A 22925-nucleotide genomic window follows, 5' to 3' on the forward strand; every position below is an offset into this window, starting at 1 on the left:
TAGTTTAATTTACAAATTACATACAGTAAAAAACAACAACAGCAATATCTAATAATAAAGTAGAACAATTATAACAACATCTTGTAATAAAGTTTGTGAATGTGATCTCTCTCAAAATATCTTATTGTACTGTGCTTATCTTTCTGCTGCTGCTGCTTATAATATGAGAAAATAAAATGACCCTGTGATGCGATAAGGTGAATGATGAAGGGATTGTGACACAGAGTTAGGCTACTATTGATCTTCTGCAGGAGGATCATCTGTTTCCAGTTATCTGGATCATTGAGCCATGATATCAATAATGATCAGATGCGGGGAGTGGATGATGTCAATGGTTGGGGATCTCGAGCAGGACGGAGTAGGACCACATAAGATTTCATCTCACTGCTCAGAAGGCATGCAATTTAAAGTGTATTTAATTACATTTTTGAATTTTCCATTTAATATTTTCAGACCTCAGTTGAAAATTCAGAAGGTGAAACCATGGGCAAGGGTGGGACTAGTTTATTCATTTTTATTTAAGTACTACTTTGGCTGCATCTCACAAGCTTTGAAATGTTGTCTCTAACTTGTTATTAAGTTATAAATATTTTCTAATTTTCTTTGTAATTTCTTTCTCAAGCTATGAATGTGCTTTAAAATTCCCAAATATATGAGTTTTTGTTATTTTTTGAGATTTCCACTTTATATGTATTTTGATCATAGAATGTGGCATATATGATTCTGATACTATGAACATTTTAAGGTTTGTTTTCTGGCTGAAATTTATAAGTGTTCTATATACTTAAATATTTTGTCTTCCTCAAATACTATGTGTCCATCAGGTAAACTGCTAACTTTGTTGTTCATATCTTCATGTCTTTCCTTTTGTTTGCTTGATCTAGAGTTTCTATGAGGTATCAAATACTGGGTGTCCATCAGGTAAGCTGCTAATTTCGTTGTTCATATCTTCAATATCTTTCCTTTTGTTTGCTTGATCTAGAGTTTCTGTGAGGATTAAATGAGCATATATATGTGTGTGTGTGTGTCTGTGTGTAGTAACTTTATCTATTATATATGTATATTTATATTATATAACATATAAGATGTATTTATATACAAAATTATATCACAGATATATATATATAAAATGGGGTCTGACACATGGATGAGATTTATAAGTGGCCTAAACATCGTGGATTAAAGATGTACTCTGGAGTCATATCACTCAGATTCAAATCTGGGCTCTGCCTTATTTGCTGGGTGACCCTGGTCAAGTTTACTTAACCTCTCTGTGCGTCAGGTTCTGAATCTGTAAAACAGGAATAATAATAATAGAGTTGTTGCAAAGACTGAGTTAGTACATATAAAACTCTTAGAACCATGGTGACTTAACCCTGAATCCCAGTGCAGTCAGAGAAGATTTGAAAGGGTTGGACTTGGAAATGCCACAAATACAGCAGAAGGGACATAGAGTAGAAGGAAGTCACAGTCATAGGAATAGCACAGGGTGTAAGGTTTGGGGAGAGAACGCAGTTAAGGTAAGAGGCATTGCTAGGCTAGACAGAGTGCAGGAGAGACCAGCTTTTACCACCCTCTCTGAGACTGTGAACATAATGGCCATCAGGTTCCTAAAACCCCAGCCTCTGGCCAATACACTTCCATCTCACTGAAAAACTCTTAAGTTTAGTTCAGTTGCTCAGTCATGTCTGACTCTTTGTGACCCCAGGGACTGCAGCTTGCCAAGGCGTCCCTGTCCATCACCAACTCCCAGAGCTTGCTCGAACTCATATCCATCGAGTTGGCAATGCCATCCAACCATCTCATCCTCTGTCGTCCCCTTCTTCTCCGGCCTTCAATCTCTCCCAGCATCAGGGTCTTTTCCAATGAGTCAGTTCTAATCAGGTGGCTAAAGTATTCGAGTTTCAGCTTCAGCATGAGTCCGCCCAATGAATATTCAAGACTGATTTCCTTTAGGATGGACTGGTTTGATCTCCTTGCAGTCCAAGGCACTCTCAAGAGTTTTCTCCAACACCACAGCTCAAAAGCATCAATTCTTTGGTACTCAGCTTTCTTTATGGTCCAACTCTCACACCCATACATGTGAGAGCTTATGGTGAACGATGTCGAATTTGTGATCTCCGAAGATTTAGCTTCGGGACCAGGGACCAGGCTTGATCAGTCAAGAGCTTTTGTGTAGCAGAGTTTTATTAAAGTGAAAAGGACAGAGAAAACTTCTGACATAGACATCAGAAGGGGGATGGAGAGTGCCCCCTGCTAGTCTTTAGCTGGATGTTTTATGTCTGTTAGAAATCTATAAATCAGATAGGAGAGGTACCTCAAGGCTGACGGAGTTTCACCAGGCCGCTCTCCCACAATAGGCGTTTTTGAAATAGGACAGCATGAGGTTTGTCATCCCCCAGTGGTAAAACAATTGATATGAATACTGGTTCGTTGAGCTATTATCAGCCCAAGATTTGAGAAAAGTTAAGTTCTGGTGGAACCAGGTGTCGTCATGGTTCCATAGAACCATGAATTTTAAGAGAAACACAGAAAACACAGAATTTTAAGAGACACCTGCAGTTAACACGGTAGGTGTTGCGAGAGAGCATCAGAGGGCAGACACACTGAAACCATAATCATAGAAAACTAGCCAATCTGATCACAGGACCACAGTCTTGTCTAACTCAGTGAAACTAAGTCATGCCGTATGGGCCACCCAAGATGGTCGGGTCATGGTGGAGAGGTCTGACAGAATGTGCTCCACGGGAGAAGGGAATGGCAAACCACTTCAGTATTCTTGCCTTGAGAATGCCATGAACAGTATGAGAAGGCAAAATGATGGGATACTGGAAGATGAACTCCCCAGGTCAGTAGGTGCCCAATGTGCTACTGGAGATCAGAGGAGAAATAACTCCAGAAAGAATGAAGGGATGGAGCCAAAGCAAAAACAATACCCAGTTGTGGATGCGACTGGTGATAGAAGCAAGGTCCGATGCTATAAAGAGCAATATTGCATAGGAACCTGGAATGTTAGGTCCATGAATCAAGGCAAATTGGAAGTGGTCAAACAGGAGATGGCAAGAGTGAACGTCGACATTCTAGGAATCAGCGAACTAAGATGGACTGAAATGGGTGAAGTTAACTTAGATGACCATTATATCTACTACTATCAGCAGGAATCCCTTAGAAGAAATGGAGTAGCCATCATGGTCAACAAAAGAGTCTGAAAATCAGTACTTGGATGCAGTCTCAAAAACGACGGAATGATCTCTGTTCGTTTCCAAGGCAAACCATTTAATATCACGCTAATCCAAGCCTATGCCCCAACCAGTAACACTGAAGAAGCTGAAGTTGAATGGTTCTATGAAGACCTACAAGACCTTTTAGAACTGGCACCCAAAAAATATGTCCTTTTCATTATAGGGGACTGGAATGCAAAAGTAGGAAGTCAAGAAACACCTGGAGTAACAGGCAAATTTGGCCTTGGAGTACAGAATGAAGCGGGGCAAAGGCTAATAGAGTTTTGCCAAGAGAACGCAGTGGTCATAGCAAACACCCTCTTCCAACAAAATAAGAGAAGTCTCTACACATGGACATCACCAGATGGTCAACACCGAAATCAGACTGATTATATTCTTTGCAGCCAAAGATGGAGAAGCTCTATACAGTCAGCAAGAACAAGACTGGGAGCTGACTGTGGCTCAGATCATGAACTCCTTATTGCCAAATTCAGACTTAAACTGAAGAAAGTAGGGAAAACCAATAGACCATTCAGGTATGACCTAAATCAAATCCCTTATGACTATACAGTGGAAGTGAGAAATAGATTTAAGGGACTAGATCTGATAGACAGAGAACCTGATGAACTATGGACAGAGGTTCCTGACATTGTACGGGAGACAGGGATCAAGACCATCCCCAAGAAAAAGAAATGCAAAAAGGCAAAATGGTTGTCTGAGGAGGCCTTACAAATAGCTGTGAAAAGAAGAGAAGTGAAAAGCAAAGGAGAAAAGGAAAGATATTCCCGTCTGAATGCAGAGTTCCAAAGAATAGCATGGAGAGATAAGAAAGCCTTCCTCAGTGATCAATGCAAAGAAATAGAGGAAAACAACAGAATGGGAAAGACTAGAGATCTCTTCAAGAAAACTAGAGATACCAAGGGAACATTTCAGGCAAAGATGGGTTCGATAAAGGACAGAAATGGTAGGGACCTAACAGAAGCAGAAGATATTAAGAACAGGTGGCAAGAATACACAGAAGAACTGTACAAAAAAGATCTTCATGAGTCAGATAATCACAATGGTGTGATCACTCACCTAGAGCCAGACATCCTGGAATGTGAAGTCAAGTGGGCCCTGGAAAGCATCACTACAAACAAAGCTAGTGGATGTGATGGAATTCCAGTTGAGCTATTTCAAATCCTGAAAGATGATGCTGTGAAAGTGCTGCACTCAATATGCCAGCAAATTTGGAAAACTCAGCAGTGGCCACAGGACTGAAAAAGGTCAGGTTTCATTCCAGTCCCTAAGAAAGGCATTCCCAAAGAATGCTCAAACTATCGCACAATTGCACTCATTTCACACACTAGTAAATTAATGCTCAAAATTCTCCAAGCCAGGCTTCAGCAATATGTGAACCGAGAACTTCCAGGTGTTCAAGCTGGTTTTAGAAAAGGCAGAGGAACCGGAGATCAAATTGCCAATATCTGCTGGATCATCAAAAAAGCAAGAGAATTCCAGGAAAACATCTATTTCTGCTTTATTGACTGTGCCAAAGCCTTCGACTGTGTGGATCACAATAAACTGTAGAAAATTCTGAAAGAGATGGGAATACCAGACCACCTGACCTGCCTCTTGAGAAACCTGTATGCAGGTCAGGAAGCAACAGTTAGAACTGGCCATGAAACAATAGACTGGTTCCAAATAGGGAAAGGAGTACGTCAAGGCTGTATATTGTCACCCTGCTTATTTAACCTCTATGCAGAGTACATCATGGGAAACACTGGGCTGGAAGAAGCACAAGCTGGAATCGAGATTGCTGGGAGAAATATCAATAACCTCAGATATGCAGATGATACCACCTTTATGGCAGAGAGTGAAGAGGAACTAAAAAGCCTCTTGATGAAAGTGAAAGAGGAGAGTGAAAAAGTTGGCTTAAAGCTTAACATTCAGAAAACTAAGATCATGGCATCTGGTCCCATCACCTCATGGGAAATAGATGGAGAGACAGTAGAAACAGTGTCAGACTTTATTTTTCTGGGCTCCAAAATAACTGCGGGTCTGTGACCTGACCAGTAACACTGAAGAAGCTGAAGCTGAATGGTTCTATGAAGACCTACAAGACCTTCTAGAAGTAACACCCAAAAAAAAGATGTCCTTGTCATTATAGGGGACTGGAATGCAAAAGTAGGAAGTCAAGAGATACCTGGAGTAACAGGCAAATTTGGCCTTGAAGGACAAAATAAAGCAGGGCCAAGGCTAACAGAGTTTTGCCCAGAGAGCACAATGGTCATAGCAAGCACCCTCTTCCAACAAAACAAGAATGTCTATAAGGAGTAGAGGCAACTCAAGTTTAGTATTATGAAAACACTACTTATATTCAGCAAGACTCCAGCCAGTTCTGCTTCTTGCTTTGTGAGATGAAAATGGGAATTAGGGACAAGATTCCAGTCTTGGCAGGAAACCTAAGCAAAGAGTCAAGTTTGAAGGTGTGTAATGGGGCAGGTGGGGAGGTTTTGCAAACCTGGCCACCCAGCTAAGAGCCAACCCATGCCTGACCCAAGGAGCACAAGCAATTCAAAATAAAAGGTTTTTCTAGGTTAATATGAAAACACACACATGCATACAAGTGCACACATGCGCACACACATCTAATTTCATGCCTGCCTAATATTACATTAGATTTACAATAAATAGGTTTTCTTGTTTTTTGTTTTTTAAGACACAAGCTAACAAATATGGGCAAATCATGGGAGGAGACAACAGCAATAAAATTTTGGATGCTATGAAGCATACTGATGAGATGGAACTGAAAAAAACAACTCAAAAAACATGAAAATCCCAAGCTGTCACTGGCTAAATTGTGAAAACCTGACTTATATCTTGAAATCTTCAAAAAACTCCCAAGTGGATAGCACCAGATTCCTCTGGAACTGGGAGGAAAGGAAGACCTGTAAAACAGGAAGGTTTGGGTGGATCCCTATGTCCCCTCTGCTCCCCGAGCCACTGGGAAGGGGCAGACATCTGAAAGTATATTCTCTGGAAATGGTCAGGGGGTCTCTGAACTGGAGAACCAGGTTCACCCAAGATAGGGCTACTACACCAAAACCGGAGATTAAGGGACTGGTACATCCTTACTGATGACTATGGAGGCAGCCCATCTCCAAGCCCTCTCATCCCACTACGATCTCACAACAGCAGCAGGCATTATTTTACTTCCCAAGCCGGAGTCTCTTTCCCACGAGTCTGGCCAGTACAAGAGGAAAAATGTAGACACTGTGATAGACTGAATCAGTGAAAAGCAAAAGTGTCAGTCGTTCAATCATGTCCAGTTCTTTGCCACCCCTTGGACTGTACCACCAAGCTCTTCTGTCTGTGGGACGCTCCATCAAGAATACTGGAGTGGATAGCCAGTCCCTTCTCCAGGGGGTCTTCCCGACCCAGGGATCGAACTCAGGTCTCCTGCAATGCAAGCAGATTCTTTACCGTCTGAACCCCCAGGGGAGCCTGATAAGCTGAATAATACCCTCCACCTCTGCAAATGTCCACCTCCTAATCCTTATGACCGTAAATATGGCAATTTTGGGCTTCCCTGGCAGTTCAGGCAGTAAAAAAAACCTGTCTGCAATGCGGGAGACCCGGGTTTGATGCCTGGGTTGGGAAGATCCCCTGAAAGAGGGCGAAGAAGCCCACTCCGGTACCCTTGCCTGGAGAACCCCGTGGACAGAGGAGCCGGGTGGGCTGCAGTCCACGGGGCCGCAGAGAGGCGGACACAACTGAGGGGCTACGCGTGCATTGGAACATGTCACCTTGAAATGGGCTTGGTGGATGTGATCGAATTAAGAATATTAAAATGGGGAGATTATCCTGGATTATGCAGATGTGTCCAGTGCAGCCACAAGGGGGGCAAGAGCGGCAGAGTCAGAAAGGACAGAAATGGGGATCGGAGAGGAGAGAAGCTGCTGCGCTGGAGGCTCTGGGGATGGAAGGGGGTCAGCCAAGGAACGCAGCCAGCCTGGAGAAGCTGGGAAAGTCAAGGGAATGACTTCCTGCCTAGAGATCCCAGAACGAATCCAGGTCGGCCGAAGTCTTAATTTTAGTCCAGAGACACTGATGTTGGACTTCCTGCTCTCCAAAACTGTAAGACAGGAAATGTGTGTCTTATGTCACTAAATTCATGATATTTGTCCCAGTAGCCACAAGACAGTGTTTTGTTGGCCCAAAAGTTCATTTGGGTTTTTCCATAAGCTGGTATGGGAAAACCTGAAATAATTTTTGGCGAACTCAATGTTATAATGATATTTGAAATTTCTCAATAAATGGCTCAACCAATTCACCCAGAAGTGAAGTTCAGAACCCATAAGCCACCCCCCCCCCACCACACACACTCATACACACACACACAAACACTCAATTCCAGTCAGCTGTTTCCTTCATTCATTGCCATTAGCAGTTAGACAAGGACCCCCAGACATCTGATGAAAGCCTCCCACAGAAAAGACAAGAGATCAGAACAAATTTAAATAAACACCAATTTGGAGGCAACCAACTTGCAGAAAAAAAAAGCTTAAAAAACAAAACAAAACAAATTATCATGCATTCGTCAGAAAGAGAAGTTTCTGTGCTCATGAAAAAAAAAAAAAAAGAAAGCTATTTTAGCAGGAATATTCATAGGACAAAAGAAGAGCTCTGGGGAATTAAAAATAAGACAGCATAAACAAAATCTCAGTAGAAGACTGGGATAATTATGTCAAGGTATTACCCAGACATTAGAGCAGCAAAGAAACATGTATTTTTAATGGTGTAAAAACTAAGAGAAATAGAGAACCAGGAAGTCTGAAAAACCGAATACTAAATAACAGGAATTTCTACAACAGAAAAAACGGAGGGCAGAAGTCATTATAATTCAAGAACGTTCCATGAAACTGAAGAGCATGCATATCCAGAAGGGAAAAATAGACCAAATGAAGCTTAAGCTACCCTCTCCCCAACTGAAAGAGGATAGTTTACATGCTTCCAGAGAGAAAAGAACAGGTCACATAGAAACAGAAAATATAGGGAATCATATTGGCTTTAAGCTTCTGAGCAGCTCTATTAGATAAGGACTGTGGAGCTGTGCCTTTTAAATTCTGAAGGAAGTTATTTCTATGATGTGTGTGTGTTCGTCGTTGAGTCCTGTCTGACTTGGCAACCACACAGACAGTAGCCTGCCTCCATCCATGGAATGCTCCAGGTAAGAATACTGGGGTGGGTAGCTGCCGGGAGCCGTTATGGGAGGGCCCGCCCGTGACGAGGTCATGAAGAAAATACCGGGCAGGCAAGGCCGTCCGGGACCCCATCCATGACGAGGTCACGAGGGAAAAACCTGACAGGCAAGGCCGTCTGGGATAAGGGACCCTCCAGGTTGGCCTCGCCTCTACCCCACCCTGTGTCCTCCCCCCTTTTTCTGCTGTTCTTGTTCGCCCTGCTGCGGATTCTTGTGTTGCCTGCGAGAGCGCTCCTGCTCCTCTTTCACTGAATAAAGACCAACTTAAAAGCTAATTAATAAATCTCCTGGATGCTGGTACCCTATGAAGGGGCCAGGGATGAAGGAAATGCTTCAATTTAAACCCTTTTGCTGGCATTCTGGCTTGTTTGATAAATGTGTGCTCTCATTGCAAAAAAATGCTCATGATTGTTCTAAACATCCTAAGCACAGTATACTAACAAAAGAAACTATTAAGCATAGGCCCCTTCACGGGGTGAGGAAAGCTCCACAAATATTACAGTCACAAATGTGCCTAATAGAAAATAGTTTAGATAGAGATTAGCTGGTGGCTTCTTGCAGGTAATTAACTTTTGGACTAAGAGCCTGTTTTGTGCCATATCTGCTGTCTTTGCAATCCTTCGCATTTCTGTTCTGTAAAAACTGTAATCCTATCTAGCTCCCTTGGAGATGACACCTAATAGAAAGAAAATAGATTAACCACAAAAAAGACAGGGTCGGCTACTAAAGTTGCTTAAAGTTGCACCAGGTGCAAGCCATAAATTGTCAACAGGCCTGAAAGCCAAAAGATATTATACATAGAGATTAACCATAAAAAGGGCCCTGATAGGCACAGAGCCCTTTGGGCAGGGGGGGCGAGGAAGCCCTATTAGAGAATACAAAAAATATTGTTTTAAAAGTGGTTATTAGATCAACGTTTGATTGATGTTAATGTGCTGAGGTTGTGCAGTGGAAACTATTATTAATATAGTTAAAGATATAATGAAATAAGAGTTTAGCCCTAGTGTAAAAACAATAATTGTTCATTTTAACCAGGAGTGCTAAACAGGGGCTGCCTCACCAGAGCCACAGAGTCTTTGTGTGTTAAACTTTTTAGATAAATTTAGCTGAGAACTTCTGCAAAAAGACTGACTTTTATGTTAATAGGATTGTATTTCTATTATGTTGCTGTACCACGAGACTGCCAATTTTCTGTTTTTGCTAAGCTCAAGGCCAGAAGATAATGTACAAAAAAATCTATGGAAAAGACGCTCATAAACAAAAATATACAGAACACACCTGGCTTCCTGAAGGACAAGCTGATGTAACGTTAAACCAAGTCTGTGTGATCATCTCCCCCTTAGAAATGTACCAACTTGGGGTAAAAAGGCGATGGTGAAAAATAAAGCAACTGCCAGACTCTGCCGCATATCCTGGTCTCTCTCTCTCTCTCTTTCTCATTCACCGATGCCGTTCATCCTGAGGCTTCCCCTGGATCCTGCTGGGGCTGGACCCCGGCAGGTAGCCATTTCCTTTCCCAGGGATCGTCCCTGACACAAGGATCAGACCAGGGTCTCCTGCATTGCAGGCCGATTCTTGACCTTCTGAGCCATCAGGGGCCCCCCGGAGAGAATGCAGTTCACCAAAATGAAAGAATTATTCTTCCTCCAAGAAGAGGACGGAATAGGGCTCAGGAAACAAAAAGATGAAGCATAGGAGAGAGGTCAGGGGAAGCCCCTGAAAGAAGGGAAAGAATGTTCTAGAATAAAACCAGTCCACCACATATAGAGGAACCAGCCCACTGGAGTGGTGTGCCTTGAGAGACTGAAATGCCCGGGACAGTCATCACCAAGAACCCTGATGCCAATATCCTATCCTTTTGACCTCAGGCCAGTAAGCCTGGGAACAATTTCTATCTGTATTTGGTTTGGCTTAACCACGTGCAGCTGATGTTCCTGCTCTTTCTGTTTTCCATGGTTTGGATCTCCTAAGGGCACTCCACTCCTGAGAGCTGGAGTGGAACCAGACTGTGACCGAGACTTTCAGCTTACCTTCTCTCAGGAAAAACAGTGGCATTGTTGCCCTTTCTGAACACAAACAGGTTTGCTTGCTGTTATTTTTTCTTCAAAAATAAACAACATATTGTTTAGGGATAGATATCCTAGTAAAAGGGCTTTCCAGGTGGTGTTATCAGTAAAGAACCCACCCACAAATGCAGGAGATAAAAGAGATGTGGGTTCAAACCCTGGGTTGGGAAGATATCCTAGAGGAGGGCTTGGCAACCCACTCCAGTCCTCTTGCCTGGAGAATAACATGGGCTACCGCCCATTGGACCACACAGATCTGGACACGGCTGAAGCGGCTTAGCATGCAGGCATGAAAGTGAAAGGGAAGTCTCTCAGTCGTGTCCGACTCTTTGCGACCCCATGGACTGTAGCCTGCCAGGCTTTTCCATCCATGAGATTTTCCAGGCAAGAATACTGGAGCATTCTGGTAAAATCTTAAAACAATGCAGAATAGAAAAGTTTACTTTCCAGGGCATGAGCTGTGCTCACCAAGGAAGATTCTAGTATCGCCTTGGCAATTCCTGGATCTTTAACTATCATTTGTGGCTTTCATACAAAATGCTTCATTGACAGAACTTTCCAGAATGCTCGGTGAGAGGTGGAGGAGCAGCGACTGCCCAGGCTGCGCACAGCAACGCACTCCTTCCTTCTCCCCGACACCGGCATCGGCCCGCACACCGGCTGTAGAAAATGGTGAGAGAAACCACTTACTATGATGTTTTGGGGGTCAAACCCAATGCCACCCAAGAAGAACTGAAAAAGGCCTACAGGAAACTGGCCTTGAAGTACCACCCTGTTAAGAATCCAAATGAAGGCGAGAAGTTTAAACAGATTTCTCAAGCTTACGAAGTGCTCTCTGATGCAAAGAAAAGGGAATTATATGACAAAGGAGGAGAACAGGCAATTAAAGAAGGTTGAGCAGGTGGTGGTTTTGGCTCCCCCATGGACGTCCTTGATATGTTTTTTGGAGGAGGAGGCAGGATGCAGAGAGGAGAGGTAAAAAACGTTGTGCATCAACTTATAGTAACCTTAGAAGATTTATATAATGGTGCAAGAAGAAAAGTAGCCTTGCAAAAGAATGTGGTTTGTGACAAATGTGAAGGCCAAGGTGGTAAGAAAGGAGTGGTAGAATGTTGTCCCAATTGTCGAAGTACTGGAATGCAAGTAAGAATTCATCAGATAGGACCTGGAATGGTTCAACAAATTCAGTCTGTCTGCATGGAGTGCAGGGGCCATGGGGAGCGGATCAGTCCTAAAGATAGATGAAAAAGCTGCAACGGAAGGAAGATAGTTCGAGAAAAGAAAATACTAGAAGTTCATATTGACAAAGGCATGAAAGATGGCCAGAAGATAACATTCCATGGTGAAGGAGACCAAGAACCAGGATTGGAGCCAGGAGATATTATCAGTGTTTTAGATAAGAAGGACCATGCGGTTTTTACCGCAGGAGGAGAAGACCTTTCATCGTGTATGGACATACAGCTGGTTGAGGCATTGTGTGGCTTCCAGAAGCCAATATCTACTCTTGACAACCGAACCATAGTCATCACTTCTCATCCAGGTCTGATTATCAAGCATGGAGACATCAAGTGTATGCTAAACTTCGAAGGCAGGCCAATTTATTGTAGGCCATATGAAAAGGGTCGCCTAATCATTGAATTTAAGGTAAACTTCCCTGAGAATGGCTTTTTCTCTCCTGATAAACTCTCTTTCCTGGGGAAACTTCTGCCTGAGAGGAAGGAAGTAGAAGAGACTGATGAAATGGACCGGGTGGAATTAGTGGACTTTGATTCAAGTCAGGAAAGACGGTGCTGTTACAATGGAGAAGAGTATGAGGGTGATGACCATCATCCTCAGGGTGGTGTTCAGAGTCAGACCTCTCAGCGGGCCTGTGAATAACACTCAGTGCTGGGGTTTATTTGCAGCAGTGATTGAGTGTGAAGGACTATAATCATCATATGCTCACTACTTGCTTTTATTTTAATATTCAACTATAGTAGTGTTTAAAAGTTAAATGAAGAATAAACTCGAATATAAAAGCTCTGACTTTGCCCTGTATGTATGATGACTTCAGTGTGCAAGATAAGTTTAATACTTGTAAAAACAACTTTAAAAAATTTCCCCTAGCATTTGTCAGGCGATACTTTGTCATTGACTTCAGGAAAATTAGAGATACCAATGGAACATTTCATGCAAAAATGGGCTCAATAAAGGACAGAAATGGTATGGACCTAACAGAAGCAGAAGATATTAAGAACAGGTGGCAAGAATACACAGAAGAACTGTACAAAAAAGATCTTCATGACCCAGATAATCACGATGGTGTGATCACTCACCTAGAGCCAGACATCCTGGAATGTGAAGTCAAGTGGGCCTCAGAAAGTATCACTATGAACAAAGCTAGTGGAGGTGATGTAATCCCAGTTGAGCTATTTCAAATCCTGAAAGATGATGCTGTGAAAGTGCTGCACTCAATATGCCAGCAAATATAGAAAACTCAGCAGTGGCCACAGGACTGAAAAAGGTCAGTTTTCATTCCAGTCCCTAAGAAAGGCAATGCCATAGAATGCTCAAACTACTGCACAATTGCACTCACCTCACACGCTAGTAAAGTAATGCTCAAAATTCTCCAAGTCAGGCTTCAGCAATATGTGAACTGAGAACTTCCAGTGGTTTCAGAAACACCAGAGGAACCAGAGATCAAATTGCCAATATCTGCTGGATCATCAAAAAAGCTAGAGAGTTCCAGAAAAACATCTATTTCTGCTTTATTGACTATGCCAAAGCCTTCGACTGTGTGGATCATAATACACTGTGGAAAATTCTGAAAGAGATGGGAATACCAGACCACCTGACCTGCCTCTTGAGAAACCTGTATGCAGGTCAGGAAGCAACAGTTAGAACTGGACATGGAACAACAGACTGGTTCCAAATAGGAAAAGGAGTATGTCAAGGCTGTATATTGTCACCCCGCTTATTTAACTTATATGCAGAGTACATCATGTGAAATGCTGGGCTGGACGAAGCACAAGCTGGAATCAAGATTGCTGGGAGAAATATCAGTAACCTCAGATACGCAGATGACACCACCCTTATGGCAGAAAGTGAAGAGGAACTGAAAAGCCTCTTGATGAAAGTGAAAGAGGAGTGTGAGAAAGTTGGCTTAAAGCTCAACATTCAGAAAACTAAGATCATGGCATCTGCTCCCATCACCTCATGGGAAATAGATGGGGAGACAGTAGAAGCAGTGTCAGACTATTTTTTTGGGCTCCAAAATCACTGCAGATGGTGACTGCAGCCACAAAATTAAAAGACACTTACTCCTTGGAGGGAAAGTTATGACCAAGCTAGATAGCATATTAGAAAGCAGAGACATTACTTTGCCAACAAAGGTCCGTCTAGTCAAGGCTATGGTTTTTCCAGTGGTCATGTATGGATGTGAGAGTTGGACTGTGAAGAAAGCTGAGCACTGAAAAATTGATGCTTTTGAACTGTGGTGTTGGAGAAGACTCTGAGAGTCCCTTGGACTGCAAGGAGATCCAACCAGTCCATCCTAAAGGAGATCAGTCCTGGGTGTTCATTGGAAGGACTGATGTTGAAGCTGAAACTCCGATACTTTGGCCACCTCATGTGAAGAGTTGACTCATTGGAAAAGACCCTGATGCTGGGAGGGATTGGGGGCAGGAGGAGAAGGGGACGACAGAGGATGAGATGGCTGGATGGCATCACAGACTCGATGGACATGAGTTTGAATAAACCCCGGGAGTTTGTGATGGACAGGGAGGCCTGGCGTGCTGCGATTCATGGGGTCGCAAGGAGTCGGACATGACTGAGTGACTGAACTGAACTGAACTGATATACATGGAATAGCTTAGACTGAAATGTCAGGTATACGTATTGACTTCAGTGTATGACCCTTAATTATTAAGCTATGAAATTAAAACTGTATTTAACTGGCAGTCAGACAAAGAACTTAATTTGCAGAGAAGTGTTGGTCTGTATAGTTGTATTAAGTGGGATTCATTGTAATGCTTTTGCATTTATTCTGTTGCCGCAACTGTTACTTGAAGATGGCCTCCTGTATGATTTAGCCTGTGGTATCAGTGATAGAAATGATACCTTTCTAAAGAAGGGGTTTCTCATAACATGCTGCTTCTTGAGGGCTTGCCCTTGTAGAATTGCATTCCCTTCTGCTGTGCCATCTTTTATTAATATATGTAGCTATTGGTCCTGGTTACTTTTTCTACCCCGCCCCCCGCTTCTCTTTGGATCACAGTAAGCCTTAGAGTAGTGACTTCTGGAGCAGGGAAACTTAGAGGTTAGAGCAATGAGAACTTTACATGGAGAAGTGATTTGCATATATGATATAGGAAGGTGTTTTTGTAGGTATGTTACAGGCTCACTTTAAACCATTTAACTTATGCTCCAGAGTAACTGTAACTTAATGTTGGTAGTACAGCAAATTATGATGAATAGCTTTAATTGTATGTCTAAAGTCATATGTTCACAAGCTTAAATCTGGTGCCAGAGTTTAAGCAATTCTTGAAATGTATGAATGTCTCTTTAAAATACTGATTACAAAGCAAAAAAAAAAAAAAGTTTCACTGAAAGTCTTGGGAAATTCTAGTTCCAGGAAACCCCCAAGTACAGCATGCAGAGATTCACATTAATATTGAGATCTTTATCTCATGTTCTCCAAAATCTGTGAGCAGCTTCTGTGTAGCCCAGACCTAGTCCCACGGTTCTCTCCGTGTGGCTTCAGACATTTGAGCCCTGGGGTAGTGGAGTTTCGGACTCGTCACTCTGGCACCAGGGTTTATACATTTGAGCAATGCTCTTCCCCCACGGCTCAGTGGGTAAAGTCTGCCTGCAATGCAGGAGACACAGGAGACATGGGTTCAATCCCTGAGTTGGGAAGATCCTCTGGAGAAGCAAACAGCAACCCCCTCCAGTATTCTTGCCTGAAAAATCCCATGGACAGGGGAAGCATGGGGTTGCACGGAGTCAGACGTGACTGAAGCAACTAAACCCACCCAGAGGCATGTTTGGAGAAATTTATTTTTATCTGTAGACCAACTTGGGGTCTGAGAGTTTCAGAAAGCAACTTCTGAACCCTGCCTCCACCCTTTTATCTTCATGAGGCTCTGGTTTTCCACTTGCAGAACCACAGCATCTAACGTAGAGTACAGCAGAAGGTACTCATTGGAGATCTTTAAGGCTGGGAGCTGAGGTTTTTTCCGTAGGTGAAGAATACAGAAACCTACTGATTGAATACTACTGAGTTCTCTTGGCCTCAGGGCACATAAAGTTATTATTGAAAGATCCAGGGGAAAAAACAAAACAAAACTAGAAATAAGCCTGGGAAATAAGCAAGATAGGACCCTCTGCCCTCAGGAGGTTACAGGATTAAGGCTTGGTTACAGGATTAAGTGATTTACAGGATTAAGTGATTTAAGAGGGTGTGGAAGGAAACAAGGCTTTGCTCTGGATTGAATGCAGTAAGGAAGTAGGGATAATTCTACCATTGGATGTCCTCATAAATCTTGTCTATGAGGCAAGAGGGTCAAAACCAGAGGTATAATTGGTAAAGAGGTAGCCAGTTCTGGCCAGAATTAGGGAATGCTTGGTTACTGTAAAGGTATGGACAATATTCATGCTCCCTCGTGTGTGTTCAGAGATGATTATGGAATGGTCCTGTTTTCATCTTGATCTATCCTGATCACCAGTGGTGGGGCCTGATGGTGTTCTAGAAATTATGTTCAACTGTCGGGGAATGTTTGATGGGAGGATGCCTACGTGCTGTGTCCCATGAGTCCTCTGTCCCTCTTCAAGCGGAACAGCACGCTGCTCCCAGGGACTGAGGTCACTGTGTGAGGCAGGCTTGGGTCTCCTTTAGTAAACATTCTCTTGAAGACAAAACTGCTTAGTCCCCTTCCCCTTTCTTGAGATATGGATTGTCTCCTGACCTTGTGACTAACATTACTCCTTGTTCCCTTGGGAACCGTTGCAGTTTGTTTGGTTTGCTGAACTCTATCATTCCCGAAAGAAGTTTCTTGTACTGCAGCCTGTATATACTCATAGAAAAATCATTAAAGCACCTTTGTTCCATTAGCTTAGGTCCCCGGGTCTTTTTTTTTTGTCTCTCTCTCTCTCTCTCTCTCTATCTTTTTCTGGCTGACTTTCTGGAGCGTGGAGACCCGTCGTGCTCACTTTTCTGCCCGGGCTTCTAAGACCCACTCGAGAGGGTGCCTGGTACCTTGGTGAGTGATGCAAGCCCTGTGTCAAGGGCAATATTGGTCCTCTGTGTAAACCAAGGGATATCAGCCTCCTTCTCTCTTTCACTTTCTTATCGTCGACTCCGTACCACAAGGTTCCGGTCCATTAAAGGACCCCAACATTCAACAGAACACCAGGCCTACCTGTGAACACCAGGCCAGTTCTGGATGTCAGGGGCTGCTTTTCTCTTTCTCATCAGCCCTGCATATCTTCCCTCTATGCCCTTCTATGCCTTGTTTTGTGGACATCTGGTCCTTCATGGAGTCTAGACCATATTGTGAAAGCTGGCAATTTCTATAGTCTTAGCCCAAAAAGGACACAGGGCTTTATCTCAAGTGCACCCATTTGTCCCAGCTCCTAGCTCTTCTACTTATTGAATTTCCTCTAATATCAATATCCTAGTTGGTAGTTTGCCACAGAGTAATCTAGATTACAAGGCAGAACATTTAGTAGTAAGACCATCCACCAGCCTTTAAGGCCTTCATTTAAATTCTAGCTTTAATATCGAGTTGGCCAAAAAGTTTGTTCAGAAACATCTTATGGAAAAACCCAAATGAGCTTTTTCGCTAACCCAAAACCTATTTGCTTTGGCAAGTTGTTTAAAGCACTCAAGTTTCAGTTTCCTCCTCTAGAAAAACAGCTTAGTAAACTTCCCTTTCCGGATTGGCCTACACAATTAGAACCAGTGTTTAGAAGGCAGCTAAGGAAAATCTGATGGCCATTTCAACGAACAGTGTTTATTGGTAAATATAATAGAAAAAATAGAAATGGGTATGAAAGTTGCAGGCACGTTCCTCTTGCTTTTAAACTCCTCATCTTGCCCCCACACCATTTATATTCCATTGGTTTGCCTTGTTGGAAGATATGGTTAGCATCATACATTCTGAGCAAAACTTAACATTTGTTGATATTAATAATATAGAAGTATGTGAAAGTGAAAGTTGCTCAGTCATGCCAGACTCTTTGAGACCCCATGGACTTAAATAGTCCAGGGAATTCTCCAGGGCAGAATATTGGAGTGGGTAGCCTTTCCCTTCTCCAGGAGATCCAACCCAGGGATTGAACCCAGGTCTCCCGCATTGCAGGCATATTCTTTACTAGCTGAGCTGCAAGGGAAGCCCAAGAATACTGGTGTGGGTAGCCTATCCCTTCTCCAGCAGATCTTCCCAACCCAGGAATTGGGCTGGGGTCTTCTGCATTGCAGGCAGATTCCTTACCAACTGAGCTAAATTGTGGGGACAAGTAAGGTCACTTGAAAGAAACATTTCACTTGGAGTCCAGTGGTTTATATTTGAATCCTGGCTCCATAACTGGGGAATTTACATCCTGTAGCTACTTACTTGGCCTTTTGAGCAGTCCATACCTCAACTGTGAAACAAGTATGGGGGGGGGAAGTTAGGGGACAGTGTTTTGCAGATCACATTGGATAATTTTGTTTTCTGTAAGGTATTTTAAATATTGTAAAGCTTTTTACAAACATAAAGTTCCATTATCACTGGGTCTTTATGCAGAGTTTTCTGTGCTTAGTTTATTTCTTTAACTTATTTTCAGCTATGAAAGAAGAAAACCAGAGGAGAATTCAAATTCTGTCCAAAGTGTTTGTGCTCACTTCTTGGGACAAAATTCAGTGAAGCTTCTCTAAATCAATCACATTATGTTCCTGGGCTACCAACCAAGAATATAGCCAAATAATGATGACCAACATCAAATCCTGCTGTACCAAACAAGTGACTTACTGAGGGCTAAGCAGGAAGAGAAGGACAGGACTGCAAACATAGTTTGTCTCTCGGCGCGTGTGTGCTAAGTCACTTCAGTCGGGTCCAGCTCTTTGTGACCCTGGGAACTGTAGCCGGCTAGGCTCCTCAGTCCATGGGATTCTCCAGGCAAGAATTCTGGAGTGGGTTGCCATGCTCACCTCCAGGGGATCTTCCCCACCCAGGGTCTGAACCTGCGTCTCTTATGTCTGCTGAATTGGCAGGTGGGTTCTTTGCTACTAGCACCACCTGGGAAGCCCAATTTCCCTACAGATGAGCCATAAAATATAATATTACCCAAGACAAAGTGTTCCCCACCCCAACTCCCCAAATAGAAGTCAGTTCTAGTCATTTGTTGAGAAGAAAACAAAGAAACAATGGACATTTACTAACACCATTTTCATTGTCTCAGGGGAGCATGCTAACTTTCTTTGAATGGGTACCGTGTGTCAGGCTGGAAGAGGAGCCCTGAAGTTTAATTATTATAAACTTCATATTACAAGTAGGAAGGGATGGGAGTTCAGAAATATTATGCAACTCATTCCCAATCACACATCTAGTGAATGGCGGAGTGGAAACTGGAGATAGATCTGTTTGAAGTGAATACAGTGGATGTCTTTGGACTTACTGGGGTGACTTACTGAGGGAAAAATGTGCCATCTCAATAGCTCTTCTATTATCTACACTGCAGACTAAGATTAATGTGCCTAAAAGAAAGAGAAAAGACATTACAGAAGATAAAGGAACATCTGGAAGTCCTTTTAAGGCATCTTGCCCCCTGTCTGATGGGTGGACCCTTCTACAGCAGCGAGTCTAAGACGCAGTGGCAGGGAAGGTTGTAAGGTTTTTCCACACATAGAGGGAAGTGAGTGGCTCTAGCATCCAACTGCTCCAACCCAGGTCGATCTCCTTACTGAGCCCAGATCTCCTTACTGAGCCCAGAGAGCCCATCCTTAGCTCCTCTTCCACAAAACCCATCACACATGACCTGGGTCCTCCCCCAACCCTGTTCAACTGCTTCCCCAAGGCTGCTTGCTCTCCTGGGACTGATGGTCCCTCCAGGCCTAGCTTTTCTGAGTTTCTTCCAGAACCTGCTGGTGACATATAAATCTCCCAAAGCAGCGGTCTGTTTCCCTAGCTTCCTCTTCAAGCTAACCAGAGCATTCACAAATGTGAAAAACTTAGTAATATGACAGCCTAGATGTCTTAGCCTTTGTAGAATTTAGTAATTGTCATTTATAAGGAAGATACTTATATTCTCATTATTTTTCAATGAAAAAAAGGATTAAAAATTGCAAGTATTTTGTTGATTTTTAAAATCAAGTAATATGGAAATGTATTCTTCTCATTAAAAAAAACATTTTTAATATAATAATCCTCTCTTTTCCTTTCAGAGCTGTATTTAGTTTGTTTTGTCCTTAAGTTTGCATATTTATCTATATAAACAGCCAGAAAAAGATACTTTGCTCTTGTGTGTTATTAAAAAATAAATGAAGGGGCTTCCCTGTGGTCCAGTGGTTAAAAATCTACCTGTCAATGTGCAGGGCAATGGGCCAGGAAGATCCCACATACCAGGGACAGCTAAGCCCAAGGAACACAACTACGGAGCCCACATTCCTCAGCAAGAAAAGCCACTGTGATGAGAGGCCCATGTGCAGCAAAGACCCAGCACAGCCAAAAGTAAATAAATTAATCAACAAAAACAAGACGCCCCTCCCCACCTGCTGTGGATAGAGCCTCCAACACAGGCACCGTAGTGCGTGTGCTCCAGCTGCGTTCCAGGAGCTCAGAGCCGCCCCTTACCCAGCTCAAGCCCACAGACACCGCTGAGCCTCCTCTCGTATCTGGCGGGTGACCTTCCGAGATCAGGGGGCCGGAAACCGCCCCCTCAGAAGGTGCTAGTGCCACCTGTTCAGAACGCGTGTCCCCCGAGGAAGCACGCTCACGTGCGCCTATGCGCAGCAGCGGTTACTTCACCATCTCCTCACCTCCGCTCACCTTTCCCATGCCCCCCACCACTCTGCTTCTCTAACTCATGGATCACCCAGCTCTGGGGAGACACATGTGAGGCTTGGTCTGCTCTCTGTGTAAGGATCTTTTCTTTGCCACAAACCCTGGCATCTCCACCTTTGGCTTGCTGCCCATTGGGCAAATAAACCTGATTTGGTAACACAGTAAATTGAGAAAGAGCGGGATATCTGTAGACTAGACTAAACTGGAGGTGATTCCTCTCATGCGGAATAGATAACAGTCTCAAGGGGCTGATGAGTAATCTGTGTAGCCCATCTATTCAGTAATTCAAGCAAGCTCTTAACTGCTAAGGTGTACTGTGTCAAGAACCAGCATCCTCTATGTGTTGCGCAACATTTCACCTGAGCTGACTAGTGAAAACTAAATGCATTTGGAACGGAAATGACAAACATGCAGATGAAGCATTTGATGAGCTCTTATGCAACCCTGACTTATGTAAACGAACACAAATAAAGGAAGAATGTGTGGATTATAAAAGGAAGGGAAGTACAATGCAGTTAGCCTCTCCAGGTGCAAGGTTTGAAAATGAAGATCCTTTTTTCACTGACCTATCTGGTTTTTATTAGTTCTCCAGCTTGGACAATAGATAGGTACTATTACATAGGCATTGAAGAAACTACTTGGAACTATGCTCCTACTGGTAAAAACATGCTCAATGGAAGGCCTTTTTCAGAGGATCAGTAAGTAATACCTTCGTATTGAAAAATTTGCTATCAAATGCAAATGTTGGTCATTGTTATTCACTGATAAAACGTTGCTGAAGAAGTTTCCATGGTAGACTCTTTAAGGGCACATTTTGCTATTAGAACTGCTTCCTTCGAGTTTTTTAGTATAAGCATAACACGGAAGCCAGCTATTAACATAAATCAGAAATTGCTCCTTCCGGGGATTACTGCCACTCTTGCCTTCACGATACATGTTTCAGGGGTCATCTCTAACCCTGTATTTATCATCGATTTTGTATAGGTGGTTGTTGTGGTTGTTCAGTTGCGTTTGACTCTTTGTGACCCCATAGACGGCAGCACGCCAGGCCTCTCTGTCCGTCGTCACCTCCCGAAGCTGGCCCAAGTTCATGTCCATTGCATTGGTGGTGCCATCCAACTGTCTCATCCTCTGACGCCCTCTTCTCCTTTTTCCTTCAGTCTTTCCGGCATCAGGGATGAGTATGAATGGTACTCAAGCTAAAACAATGCCTTTCCTTCTGGTATGGAGTCTATGGCAGAGATTGTAAACACTGCAGCTCTCTTCTTGATTTTTCTGTTCAGATGATTGGGACGAAGAAATCCAAAGGTTATATGTGGGGTTCTGATTCACTGTGTTTGTCTACCAAAATGCCCCCAATTCTACCAACAAATCCTTGAATCCTTGAAATGTGTAAAGAATCTTAAATTGTAAGCATTGATCTAATGTTTGAGAGCTAAAGTAACCCTGAAGTAGGGTTAGAAACCTTCCATACATGGTTCAGTACAAAGAATTTCTAAGTCATTTGAACCGAAATGCCATGCATATGACTTGATACCTTTGCATTTCATCTCTTCACCAGACTTTCCAGTCTTTTCCTTGCCTATTGTATTGTTTCTGACTCATTCTAGATTTTCACCAGTGTCTGGGTTTTCTCTGCGAAATTAGACTGGAAAGATTCTTACTTCTTGTTTCAGTTGATTTGACGTTGGTTTCTTTTCAGTCAAAATTTGTTAACGTTCTTGCTTGCTTGTTTGTTTACAGAGAGTTTCAATCCAAAACATATCTCCAACCAAGCCAAGATAGGATAGGATCTGTTTATAAAAAGGCTTTGTATTTTGGGTACACGGATGATACATTTCAAACCACCATTGAAAAACCATCCTGGTTGGGATTTTTAGGTCCAGTCATAAAAGCAGAGACTGGAGACCTCATTCATGTACATGTGAAAAATAATGCTTCCAGAATATATAGTTTCCATCCTCATGGACTCAGCTACACTAAGGATAATGAAGGTAAGTGAGTTCCTGCTCCTTAGGTTCCTGAGTTTTTGTTAATGAAGAGTACAAACCAAAACCTCAGGAAAAGCAAGGCAATCATCAACTAAAGGAGTAGTTTGGGTGAATACAGACTTTTACTTCAGATGTCTCTAATTTTTATATCCCAGATTGATCTTCAATTTCTAATTTGTAATAAATGAATGACAATCCCCCTCCCCCATTCAACTTCTGGGAAAGAAAACACACTTTCTCTCTTGTAAATAAATAAATACATAAGTTTGGAGGGTAGGAGACACTCATGAGCTAAGTGTTATGTTGGCAGAAATATTGTCCTGCCATTTCATATCCATGTCCTGTCATCTCATTTTCTAGTGAATGAGGGTTAGCGTCTT

General features: G+C 42.8%; 1 protein-coding gene and 1 pseudogene across 1 annotated transcript in view; both read left to right on the top strand.

The window, feature by feature from the left end:
• The first annotated feature begins 10487 nt into the window (after positions 1 to 10487).
• Positions 10488 to 12878, top strand: LOC110149167 (dnaJ homolog subfamily A member 1 pseudogene; annotated as a pseudogene).
• A 7869-nt stretch (positions 12879 to 20747) lies between these two features.
• LOC110149178 (ceruloplasmin-like) overlaps positions 20748 to 22925 on the top strand; it is a 40951-nt gene continuing 38773 nt past the window's right edge. The window contains exons 1-2 of the mRNA XM_020911554.2: positions 20748 to 21252; positions 22298 to 22548. Of these exons, the coding sequence (XP_020767213.2) occupies positions 21098 to 21252; positions 22298 to 22548 (406 nt within the window). The 5' untranslated portion in view covers positions 20748 to 21097. The remainder of the gene's footprint in view (positions 21253 to 22297; positions 22549 to 22925) is intronic.

Source organism: Odocoileus virginianus, chromosome 4 (genome assembly GCF_023699985.2).
Source record: "Odocoileus virginianus isolate 20LAN1187 ecotype Illinois chromosome 4, Ovbor_1.2, whole genome shotgun sequence".
Classification (NCBI taxonomy): Eukaryota; Metazoa; Chordata; class Mammalia; order Artiodactyla; family Cervidae; genus Odocoileus; species Odocoileus virginianus.